This window comes from Megalops cyprinoides, chromosome 23 (assembly GCF_013368585.1).
Source record: "Megalops cyprinoides isolate fMegCyp1 chromosome 23, fMegCyp1.pri, whole genome shotgun sequence".
Taxonomy (NCBI): domain Eukaryota; kingdom Metazoa; phylum Chordata; class Actinopteri; order Elopiformes; family Megalopidae; genus Megalops; species Megalops cyprinoides.
Window position 1 is genome coordinate 5062757 of NC_050605.1, and position 12244 is coordinate 5075000.

The window sequence follows — 12244 nt, forward strand, 5'->3', positions numbered from 1 at the left end:
TGTACTTAATCTTCTGTTTATGGCTGTAAACGTTTTAAAGACATATTCTTTATAGTAATTTATTTGCATGAATTTTTAATTCATGAGGGGATGAATATAATTATATAACACTTAAAACAGAAATTCATTAATCAAGTTTGCCAGTTCATTTGTCTGCATGGTAATGTTAAGCAAATTGTTTTCTAATGGTCATCAGCATATGAAAGTAAGCTGCCTGTACTTTTAGTTTTTTTTTTTTTTTGGGTTGATGAAACAATGTTCTTAGAAAGGCTATGCCTCATCAATCATCTTCAATGACTGGGACTCCTTTCAGGCTGTTTCCTTTCAGACTAAATTCATCTGTTCCCCGGTGCCCACCTCAGGTTGTGTGCCAGAACAGAGAACACTGAATTTGCAAAATCGGATCAGACCATTTTGCATAAGAATTTACTGTCATACCATGTGTTTAATGGAAGAGCTGAAACCTCAGGGTGAATGACTTTTTTTTTGTTTTTAAGTGAGAAACCTTTGTGTGTGTGTGTGTATGTGTGTGTATATATCTGTGTGTGTGTGTGTGTGTGTGTGTGTGTGTGTGTGTGTGTGTGTGTGTGTGTGTGTGCGCTGTGTGTGTGTGTGTGTGTGTGTGTGTGTGTGTGTGTGTGTGCGCATTCGTGCATGCATATGTGTGAGCACGCATTTCAGTGATGTGGATATGACAGAGCCGGTGAAATCTGCTCTGGGAGTCTTTCTCACTCCTCTCTCTTCCCTCCCTCTCTGTCTCCCTCTCCCTCTCTCTTTCTCTATTCCCCCTTTCATCTTTTTCTCTCTACCACTTCCTCTCTCTCTCTCTCTCTCTTTCTCTCCCCCTCTCTGTCTCTCCCTCCCTCTTCTTTTCTCTCTTTACCTCTTCCTTTCTATTTCCCTCCCCCTTTCTCTCTCTCCCTCTCTCCCTCTCTCTCAGAGCCCAGCCTGGTGAGAGAAGCAGCTTTGTTTTGGAGGCGTAATTGAGTCTTAATTAAATTGGCAGAGAGGAACGGCATGAGAGAGAGAGAGAGAGAGAGAGGGAGCGGGAGAGAAAGGAGAGAAAATTGGACGTGGGCTCCATTTCCACTTAGCAACAAGAATTGCTTTCCACAGCAATGAATTTCACAGAAACAATGAGGAAGAATGCAGACTGAAAGCTTTTAGATTTAGCAGAGAATCTTTTGTCTTTTTTTTTTCGGAAAAATGAGAACACAGGGCCGCGAGTATGAAGGGTGATTTATGGTAGTCAGTGGAAGGTTTTCCATTAAAAAGGCTGTAAATTGTACAGGCCCGGGAAACGGTGTATCAGACGAACAGTGGTGGTTATCTACTTGAGTATAGGTGTGGGTGGTAAATTAGCCACACAGTCATGGTGGAGTGGATCTGATATGGACCAAGCGAGGTTTTGAGTCCTGCTGAAACGACTCGAAAGGGGAAGGGAAGGCACCGGTGCGAATCCCATGCACAGGGAGTGCTCTCAGGTTCTGGTCCGGCTCACGAAGAGGGCTCGTCGTCCTCATAGACTTCTAAAAGGGATGACGGGGGGGCGAAGGCGTACTCCGGGAACGGAAAAATGAATTAACAAATGAACTTAGAGTGATGTTGTGACCGAGAGGGCCGCGTTGGTTGACTGGCCGGGGGCTGGAGGCGCGCTTCAGGACCCGCGGGTCGAGGGACCCCCTCATCGACGGCGCACGCGATTTCCCTCACGACTGACGCGATCGATTGCGTCGGGTTGGCCGGAGGTAATGAGGAGAGGGGGCTGCTTTCGGCTTCTCGGTCCTTCCGGCTCATCGAGCCGCGCGCCGATGATTTTCTCATTAACTTGCCCGGTGTCGGGTCTGCCGGAGGCCCAAGCTGCAAGCCCCCCCCACGTTAATCCGCTCATCACCTCTTCCCCCTTTCACAGCACCATCACTCCCCCCCAACCCCCCCCCAAGTCCTGCTTAGGCCCATCCAAGACTACTGCTGCTTGCACTCTGAAGTAGCACAAGAGAGGGGGTGGTGGAGCTGACAGACAGAAAAGTACAGGATATTCATTTCCAGGTGAAAATAAGAAGGCTAAGGGACCATTATCCTGCAAGTGGATGCTCTGTTTCACATAGCTGATTAGATGACCTTTAATCAGCGTGATATTAATATTAATTTGCTTAGCATATGCCCTTATCACAGGTGACCTGCACAGCTTCCATTTTGACACATTATCCATTTATAGAGCTGGAAATATTTACCAGAACCTCCGCCCTGCATGCCTAGGATTTGCACTGTGGCCCTCTGGATGAGTTAACTGAGTGCGATAATACCACGCTTCATTCTTGTAATCAAAGGCTGTGATTCTCCCTGTGGTTCCAGGTGGAGCGGATGACAACCTGATAGAAGGAGGGGAGACGAAGTTTGTGTGCAAGCCGGGAGCGAGGAACATCACTGTGATCTTCCAGCCCCTGCTCAGGTAGGACTTCCCCCTTCACTTCCTGTTTGCGACCACACAGCACCACTGAGCTAGCCTACCAGGGCAGGTCAACTGAGAGAGAAAGCGAGAGAGAGAAGTACATAAAGGATTAGGCAGACGTATAGTCTATTCTGTTATTACAGAATATAGAATTGATGAGTACAGCTGTCTGTTATTAGAATTAGTATTTAATCTTTATATGTCCTCATTATTTAGATTGGTTTAGATAAATGTGTTTATCTTTTTTTGTTTTCTTCATTTTGTATTTTGTATTATGTAACATGCTTTGGCAATAATTACAAATTGTTTTTCACGCCAATAAACCAAATTTGAATTGAGCTGAGAGGAGGGGAGAAGGTGAGATGGACAAAGGGGAGGCAGAGAGGAGGAGAGATTGAGTGAGAGCGAGCCCAAAAGAGAGCGCGTTTTAGTGTTATAATGCTTTGTTATTCCTCCTGCGCTCCGCTGTATTTCGTGCCAATAAAGCGTTGTGAATTTGAATCCGAGAGACAGGCTGAGAGGTGTGCTTACGGTGCAGGAGGCGCCGTGGAGGAGGCGGGAATGGCGGGCCCGCCGGGACGGCCCGATCGATCGATCCCGCTTGCTCTCTCGCAGAGCGAGTCGCCGGCTGCTCCGCTGGCTCACCTTTCGCTCACCGCTCCGGTCTGTCCCGCCATTGGCGCGGCCCGCCAGCGCCCTCTCGCACCGCGAGCGCAGATGCTAGGCGCGAAGGGCAAGGGGGATTCTGGACCGGCGATACCCCTCCCAATCAGATAGGGAGCGCCTCTCGATCACGCCCGGCTCTGCCCTTCTCCCCTTTAAAGAAGGATACGTTCCTCCGTTCTGAACAGCCAGGCCAGGGCCTTTCCAAGAGGTTCAATGTGTTTGTATTCTTGTGGACAGCCCCAGCCTGCTCCCTCTGAGCTGCTGGTTTTAGGGATTAAAGCATCTTATTTCACGGCAGCGGGTTGACATTCTATCAGTGATCCGGTGGCTCTTTTTCTGTCTCTGATAGAAACATGGCATCTTTTACAATAAGCACCGCTGATGTAAGTATTGATTATGAACCTTTTAGGACTTTGGACTGTGATGTGGTCCCCAAAGCACAATGCTCAGTTGTCATTGATATATGATAGCCTCCAGCCTCCTTTGTGATATCACAATCCCTTTGATTTGATTGGATGGAATATTACCCCTTATTAGTAAGGCCACATGTGGCAGGACTGGACTTTTTTCATTGTTGAGATCGGTTCTTTTTTCCAGTCACACTTGTATCAATTAAACCATAATGCCTAATACCTGCAGTGTGTCACGGTGGAAATTTTGAAAACGGTAGTTAAGCGCGCTTAAGAGAGTGCCTGATTGACTACAGCTGGGCTACTGTGGAATCTCTGAAGTCAGGAAAAACACACCGCATGTGAAGTGCCTGTGCCGTATTTCACAGCATAATTCCAAATATACAAACTCATTATCTTTTTTTAAATGTAATTTTTTGTTGGCTGGTGACAGTCCTTCCCGTCAGCCGGGTTTGTGAAACTTGACACAACGCTAATCTGCGGAAGACTTCTGGTATGCTAATTGACTCACAGCGCATTACCGCATTCAAGAGCAATTATTGTTGCCTGCAAGCACCTGACACGGGACGAGGTTTGGATTGTTAAGACAAAATATGATTCCGGCATGCGCGTTCCAAATTGCAGCAAGAATTGCAGCAGACAGCCAGTATCAAGGTGAACTGAGGCTACCTTCTTACTGCATGTTCCAGCCGTCACCCAGCACTGGATGTTATGGCGTATGAGGAGATTAGCATCATCCTCCATATATTTATGTGATAGACATGAGAGGCTCTTCAGCTGCAAAGACGAGCTGTACCAGAGATAAACCAGAGACCGTAAATAGTACAGTGCGTAAAATGTGTTCCTTCCTGGTTCAGTTAAGGATTTTTGTTGTCAAGGAGATTCGGTAAGGGACTGGTTGCTGGCGGGGATGGAATTTGCAGTGCAGATGGTGCGGAGTAGGACGTCTTGAACCTGTAGAGAATCGCTTATTAAACCCAGCCTTTTAGGCAGGTGAGACTCATTCGGGGCCAAATTAAGGACTGAACAGTTTCACAACCTGTAGCAGCAGGACCATGGCTCCATGGCTGCTTACACAAATGCAGTTAAGTTTAGTCCCCAGGCCTCTGCTTTCCACACACTTGGCTGAAGCCCCTGAGCTTTGAGCCCATTCTGCCTCACAGGCCCAGACCGTGGCTGCCGGTTCCGATCGACCCGGTGTGTCACATACGAAGTCCGGGATCAGAAGGCCTTGAGCAAATGCACACTGTCCAGATCAGGAAGAAAAATACATGTTTTTTTTTTCTTTGTCTTTTTTGTGAATATCAAATCTCAGCCGAAAGGATCAATACGTGAGCTCCATGAAGGCCTTTGTTTTCATTGTGCGAGGTGTCGTTTCCAGGAGGGCGTTTGAACCAGAGAGACCATCTATTACTGCCCCCCCCCACACACATCGATCTGTCTGAAAGCCGAGCTGTTTCTGCTGATACTTAACCAAAAGAAATGTGTTGAGGTGCGTGCATGTGTGTGTGTGTATTTCATGTCTGCCAACAGTAACCCAGACTCTTTCTCTCATGCACACACACACACACACACACACACACACACACACACACACACACACACACACCAGAGCACAGTGGAGAGGGCCTGAGCAGGTAGGAGGTAATTTCATTTGACTCTCAGGGCCTCCTGCTGACATTTGAGTGGTATTTAAGCCCGGCCCACCCTGGCCGGGGCTGGCATTTTGAAGGCAGGACGCAGAATAACTCTGTAATCTCTCCCCCTCGCCCGTTTCCTCTGGCCTGATTAGCGCTGGCAGGGCAGGAGCCGGGGGTGTGTGTGTGGGAGAGATTACACCCCGGCGAGGGAACAGATGCAGGGTCTGCCCGACACCCTGACGCGCCTGGCGGAGGATTTGCGGGGTGGGGGGGTAAACCGACAGGTGAAGGGTGCCTGCCGATCCTGACAGTGGCAGTGTTTGACCACTGGGCGCTGTCAGGGCCCCCCCCCCCAGCCCCAGGGCACCGGGGAGTGTAAATATCAGCCACGCTCCATTAGAGTCAGAGAGCAATTAGAGAGAGCGCTGGAGAGACCTGCAGGAAGCAGGGAAGAACATCTGCATAGAGAGGGAGAGAGAGAGAGAGAGAGAGAGAGAGAGAGAGAGAGAGAGAGAGAGAGAGAGAGAGAGAGAGAGAGAGAGAGAGAGAGAGAGGGAGAGAGAGAGAGGGAGGGAGAGAGAGAGGGAGAGAGCGAGAGAGAGGGAGGGAGAGAGAGAGAGGGAGAGAGCGAGAGGGAGGGAGAGAGCGAGAGGGAGGGGGAGAGAGAGGGAGGGAGAGAGCGAGAGAGAGGGAGGAAGATAGAGAAGTAGAGATAAAGGGAGGGAGGGAGAGAATGTTACACATGAGGGACAGAAAGGGATAGAGGAAGGAAAGAACATTGCACAGGATGGACATACAGAGAGAGGGGGAGAGAGAAGAGATGCTGGAAGGAGAAGAATAAACGAATAATGCACAGAAGCGACAGATGTAGAGAGGGAAACAGAGAGAGGGAGGAAAGAACATTGTACAGAAGGGAGTGAAAGTGAGAGAAGAAGAGAGCCCGTTAGCCCGTTGCATTTGTGTGCACAGGACACATGGACAGTGGTTGGATCCGGTGAGACAGGGGCAGGAGGGGGCACCATCCCTGACATTTGAAGAAAGGTGGATAACTCAATAAAACACTGTATGTGGGACTGTGCCCATTTCACAATTCCCCCATGACCCCCCCCTCCCCTGCCCCCCCCCCGTCTGTCTTATCATACTCCATTCCCCCGCAACACCCTCCCCCCCTGGCCTGTTACATCTGTTACACCTTTGTCAGCTCCTACTTAGTGCAGTGAAAGTGGTACTAATTTTGGGGTCGGATTTCTCTCCCCAGTTAGTCCTTCCCATTGAAGTTAAGTGTATATCCCCCCCCCCCCCATAGTTGCTTTCATGCAAGTAATGGTGTTTCACTCCTCAGTCTAGAAGCTAAAAGCCTCTCCCCTCTCTGAATCTGAATCACACTGTCAGATGAAGGCAGCAAGAAGTTGTGTGAAATTACCCATGTTGTGAAATAAAGTTAAGATTCACATTTTTTTACATTAACATTTATGTTTTGCCCAGTTGCTTAACTCTCTGGAGGTACAACTAGATGTTAAGTTTCAAGGAGCATAACCTCTGCCTTGTTATGCTTTTTAAATCTGCATCGGAATCAAGAAAACTTCTTTTTAGATTAAAGCTGGGGTATTGCAGCAGTGTTTAATTACTGAGACTTCTTTGTTGGGCAGTTTAACATTAGCAGTGCATGTGTATTTTACCTAGGATTGAATGAAGTCAAGTCTGACGTGTTTTTCATGTAAACTTCATGGGTATGAGTGACATAACCATGGTTTCACTGTAAAGGGGAGGAAGGGGGTCCTGGCTCAGTGGTACTTCATGTGTGAATGTTCAGACTTGTGAGTATGTTGTGAGGAGGTACTAATTGCTTTCATAGCCATTAAAACTGTTGTGCGACAGGAGGTCAGGGAGAACAGCTGTAATCTCAGAGAAACGCCGTAGCTGGTAAACGTTAACGTCTTTATTTCCGATGACTGGCAGCATGCAGTTTGTCCACAAAGAGCAGCGGAAGCAATGCCAAAAATGCAGTAAAGTTAAGTAAAAGATGATGAACGGCATTGAGTAGAAAGAGGTATGACAGTGAATGTCAGTGATGTAAAGTAATTTAAAATATAATGATAAAACTGGGAGACATCAAGTTTGAGTTTCAGAAGTATGAAACAAAATGCCTGTCAATGAAAAATGTAGTTTAAAAGGGATTTAAAAAGGCAAGGCATGTAGAGAGCAAGAAGTCCTCCCTCTGTAGCTGGAGATGTGTCTAAATGTACTTTCATTTATTCATAATATGTGTCGTGACATATTTGTGTTCATAAATGCATAGAAAAGACATTTGAAGAACCAGTACACCAAAAACACAGCAGCTGTAACTAGAGAATAAAGCTTTTGTTACTTCTGTCACGGCCAGACACAAAGCTGTCCCTCAAAAACTGCGCTCTGCCACTCGAACTGATCTGAGATCAGTCATGTCCCCCGCCCCCCCCCATGACGGTGCCCTACCTTTGCACCAACACCAGAGTCCTTCCGCCCTCGGTCGGTCACGCGGGGGGAGGGGGGGAACTTGGCAGGGTCAGCCAGAGTTTAGCGGTACGTTTCAGGGCCCCGTGACACAACCCGCTTGTTAGAAGAGACATGATGTGACGTGGGCCCCTGGGGGACTGCCGCTGTTTCGAGGGGCTCTACACAGGTCACGGCGGCGGGAGGGAAGCGTGCCCTTGCCAAATTTGGTGACTTTGTTGCTATATTTAGCGACCTTTCAGACTCCCTGTCTTTTCTTCTTGCAAAAGTCTGGCAAATTGATAAGATCGGGTTTGAAACTTTGTGAAACAGCAAGAATTAGTTTTTTTTTTTTTTTTTTTTATCTGTTCTCTTCATTGTTTACACACTGATGCCCTTGTCATCACAAAATTCCAGTCTTTTTCAGAGTACTGCACGTCTGGGCCCGCCCCTCATATGCCCTTAAGGCATGAATTGTGGGTGTGGTTAGGAGAGTGACAGCTGTGTTGACAAATGAGGTTAAGTTGCTCAGTGATGTCACAACAGTGCTTCTCCACCATGGAAGAAAACCTAACTATTAGAGCTCTGCTGAGGTGTGGGGTTATAAAGGTTGAGGCAGGGGGTCTCGACGCTCATGTCCTTAAATAGGAGGCGGCAACAGAGGGGTGCGTCTGCACACCCGGTGTCATAAACACAGTTGCGTTTTGAGATGTTCCCTGTCCTCAGAGCCCTCGCTCTGCCCGCCAGCCGCGGAGAGCAAGAGGTCTGATGAGAGACGACAGGCTCCCGGCGGCTGCCGGGAAACGGCGTCTCGCGTTCCGATGGTCGGCCGGCAGCGTCCGGGGGGCGACCCTCCGTGGCGGCGCTGAGTCACGGCGGACGCGGCGAGACGGCCTGCCGCTGGAGAAAATCGGTCTCCCGGACGTCCTCGTACGGCGCGTAGCGGAGAGGCCGGCTCCCCTTGCTTGTTTGGCTCGGGGAATACAGGGACAGTAAAGGTCAGCGGTGGAGCTCGCTCCTTGTGTCAGCTCCGTTCACCTTCATCGGCCGGGAGGAGGTCTTACATAAAGTACATATACACAAACTGAGTCCAGGCTAAAGCAGAACTGAGCCTGCATGCGCAGTGTTGATGCAAAGCTTTTTCGGTCACTCTGACTCATACGTTACCCAGACCTTTGCCACTGCGGTCTCACTCTAGCTGAGCTGAGCCTCCCAACTGGAGTGAAAGGTTTCCTATTAAAAGTTTCCCGCAGTGTGTCCTCGGAGTCTCGGAGCAGGACTGTGTGAGGAGGAGGAGGAGGAAGAGCAGAGCAAATAGGAGAAGAGCCCCACGCTGCAATCACCGCAGTCGTCAATAACCCGCCTGGAGAGGAGACAGCCGGGAACATCGGTTTAGAGCGCGCATTGTTACGCTGATTGTGGCTGCGACTGTCTTTTGTCCGGTACCCACAATGCACCCGGCCGCGTCCATTGTGCCGGCCCGCGGTTTTTACATAGTGTCCCTCGTCTTCGTCTCCAAGTCTCCCAGGAGAGCCGGCCGCCGCATCGATCTGCGCCTCCGTCAGCCGCCGCTTTTGACCGGCTTGTGGCGGGAGTCGAAATTGCGCCCTTCCCCCGTCAGGGTTTCCATCGACGGAAGGGACAATTGTGAAGGAAAACGAGAACGCGATTGTCGCTGTGGTTTTTTAAGGAGCTTTTCCCTGGAGGCTGTCTGTCTGCATGAGGTGCAAAAAATGACTGACTCTTGGAAGTGGGTACAGAGTGGCTATCCCCCGTGGCAGAGCAGGATTGGATGAGCCTGATGTACAAACCCATGACCCATGCATCCAAAGTCCACTTCAACTTGCTGCCTGCCAGCAGGTTGCTGTGGGTCTCTGATTGTTATGCTAACAGTCATACCGCAACAGCATTCTACTTCCAATCGGGGCCTGTACATTATGTGCATGTAGAGTCAGTATGCATTTGTGTGTGTCTCTCTGTGTTTGTGTGGAAGGTGCGGTGTTTAAAGCATCAAATCATGGCAAATCCGTGTGTACGCGTACGATTCGACCCCCCCCCACCTCACTTTTTAATCTTTTCTCACTTATCCATGGATTTACCACGGTAAACATTCGCCGGCGTAATCCGTTAACCGTAGCCGTGGATACGGCGCTGAATTATGGATCAGGAGAAAGCGATTTTCTGCGGAGGGAAGGTCAGGAGACTGCAGCAGGAGAGGCGCGGCGCGGCGCGGCGCGGGTGTGTGAGCGAGCTCCTGCCCGCCACCGTCATTACCGCCATTGCTATCGATCGGGCTGCGGCCTCTCCGCCCGGCCGACGGAGCGCGGAGCGATTCATTCATAAGGCGCGGCTGACAGGACAGCATCTCGCTGTCAGTCAAATTTACAATTCAAATAACGCTGTGGGGCAACGAATAATCTGGCTTGAACCGCCAGGGTGAGAATACAGAAGGGGGCTGCTGTGGTCTGTCCGTTCACGCTGATCCCAGCGCAGTTCCAGTGCCCTGTGAACCCCCCCGTGGTGGCAGACAGCAGGCCTCGGAGCAGCAGTGGAAGCAGACTGATGCCCAGCGTGGTGCCAGCGCGGCCCCCTTCCGTCCCTTTGATGTAGCAGCCAAAAGCCGGGAGGGTTTGGGACACACGGGGTATCCCCGGTTCAGCATGGCCGCTCGCGGGAGGGGTCATTTAGAACATTATGGCGTTCCCCTGTGTGTGTGTGTGTGTGCGCGCGTGCACTCACGTATGGGTGTTTGTGTGGGGACATGTTGGGGTGTGTGTGTGTCTGTGTGTGTGTCTGTGTGTATATGTGTGTGGCAGTGCCCTGCCCATGTGTGGGTTTTACTGTAAAATGTACTCTTTTTTTAATATATGTATTTTTAAAATAAATTTCACATAGAACAAGACATGATGAGCATCAAGTAATATAAATATCATCTCCTTGGTCTGTTTAAAGTATGATTCCTGTGAATGTGTACATTTAATGAATGCTGGGAAAGGCTGGTTTCGCACCGGCCCCGCCTCCTGGTGGACAGCTCACTTTGACGACTCGTTACCGGCGTACTTAAAATAGCCAGTGTCTGGGGAGAGCAGAGAGGGGCTTGGTTTTAACCTTATTAGGCATTGTCTCCCGTTGGAGACGCGTTGCAGTGAGCGGAAGAAGTAGGCAGGATCGATCAGGCGCAGGCAAACAAACCATGTTGCCATGACTTTGTCTGTAGCATTATGAAGGAGTCACATTAGTGACAGTTCTGGAAACATTGTGTGGGAAGGCGATGATGATGATGACCATGATGATGATGATGAGGAGGAGGAGGACGAGCAGACAAAATGCAGGTAGAAGGCTAAAATGAGCAGAAGGCCATGACCCTCCTCAGGAACAAAAAAAACTGGGATGCTTGTTCACCTCTCTCATTCCAATGAGCCTTCTCCCCTAAGGGGTTGGCGGTGTGTCCGGGGCAGGAACGGGGGAGGGGGTTGTAGTCCACGGAATCCAGCCCCATCTGTCACCGTGGCAGCGTGGCCGCGAAAGAGATGCTGAGATACGGACTCTGCGCTGCTCCAGATTTCTCCAGCACAGGTGCTAATGCAGTGCACTGCTGTCCAGTACAAACGAAGGCTTTGTAACGCGGTGCAGTTTGAATGGATTGCAGGGTCCATAGCTCCACTAGCCTGGGTCTGCCTTTCTCAATAAGAGACAACTGGCTCTAGTAGCCTGGTCCATCTCTAGTGTTCAGTCTTAGGTGATGGCCAAGGTCATAGTAGCAGTCAGATGGAGCACCTGCATACACCTTTTATGACCACTCACCTTCATTTGACCACTTTTTGCAGTAGAGTGTCAAAAAAGAAATGTTTGAGGTCATGTACTTAAATGATTTCTAAATTGAAACTGTCTTACCTGTACTTCTGATTCCACAACCAGGTGGCTACCTGCTATATAACAAGCCAGAAAGAGTCTAGCCAGACAACACCCTCCTCACAGGTAAATGAATCATGTACAAAATATTGCCACACTGGGGGCTGAAAAAGCGGATAGGAAGGACCCCAAAGGAGCATCATGGATACAGAAGCATCATTACAATATGATGACAGTCACTGTAATCAGTGACCTTTGACCTCCTTGCCTCGCAGTTTCGTCTCTTAGAAGTCTTCTGCTGGGATGGTAATGGATATATAATCAAGGAATTATAGGCACTCGAGCTAAGCAGTCACAGTCACAAAGACCTGTTCTGAAGTGTGAATGTCCTGGCGGCTCTTTGCCCTTTACATCACAGTCTCGGGACACTGGTCCGGAAAGGTTAGGGTCGGCAATCAACGACCCGCGAACGCACAGACACGTCCTCGAGCAAAGACGTCGGGAAACCTACGCGCACGCCGTCCCTGCGGTCCCGACCTTTCTCCCTCTCATCCGCGGCCTGTCGCGGGCCCACGGCGTTTTATCTCGGGCGCGAAGCGGAGCTTCCGCGAGTCATGAATAATTTCCGCGGGGGCGCGCGAGCGCACAGAGACCGCGCGAGGGTCAGGCAGGTGTGATTTATGCCTTCTGGACGGGGGCGGAGGCGGCGTCTCCCCCGGGGGAGTTTACAGTAGCGCCCCGCCGCTCTGACT

At 49.9% G+C, this 12244-nt stretch overlaps 1 protein-coding gene across 1 annotated transcript in view; it reads left to right on the forward strand.

Annotated features, from left to right (window-relative positions):
- exoc4 (exocyst complex component 4) overlaps nt 1-12244 on the forward strand; it is a 132630-nt gene that overhangs the window by 52034 nt on the left and 68352 nt on the right. The window contains exon 10 of the mRNA XM_036518366.1: nt 2356-2452. Coding sequence (XP_036374259.1) covers nt 2356-2452 — 97 coding nt within the window. The remainder of the gene's footprint in view (nt 1-2355; nt 2453-12244) is intronic.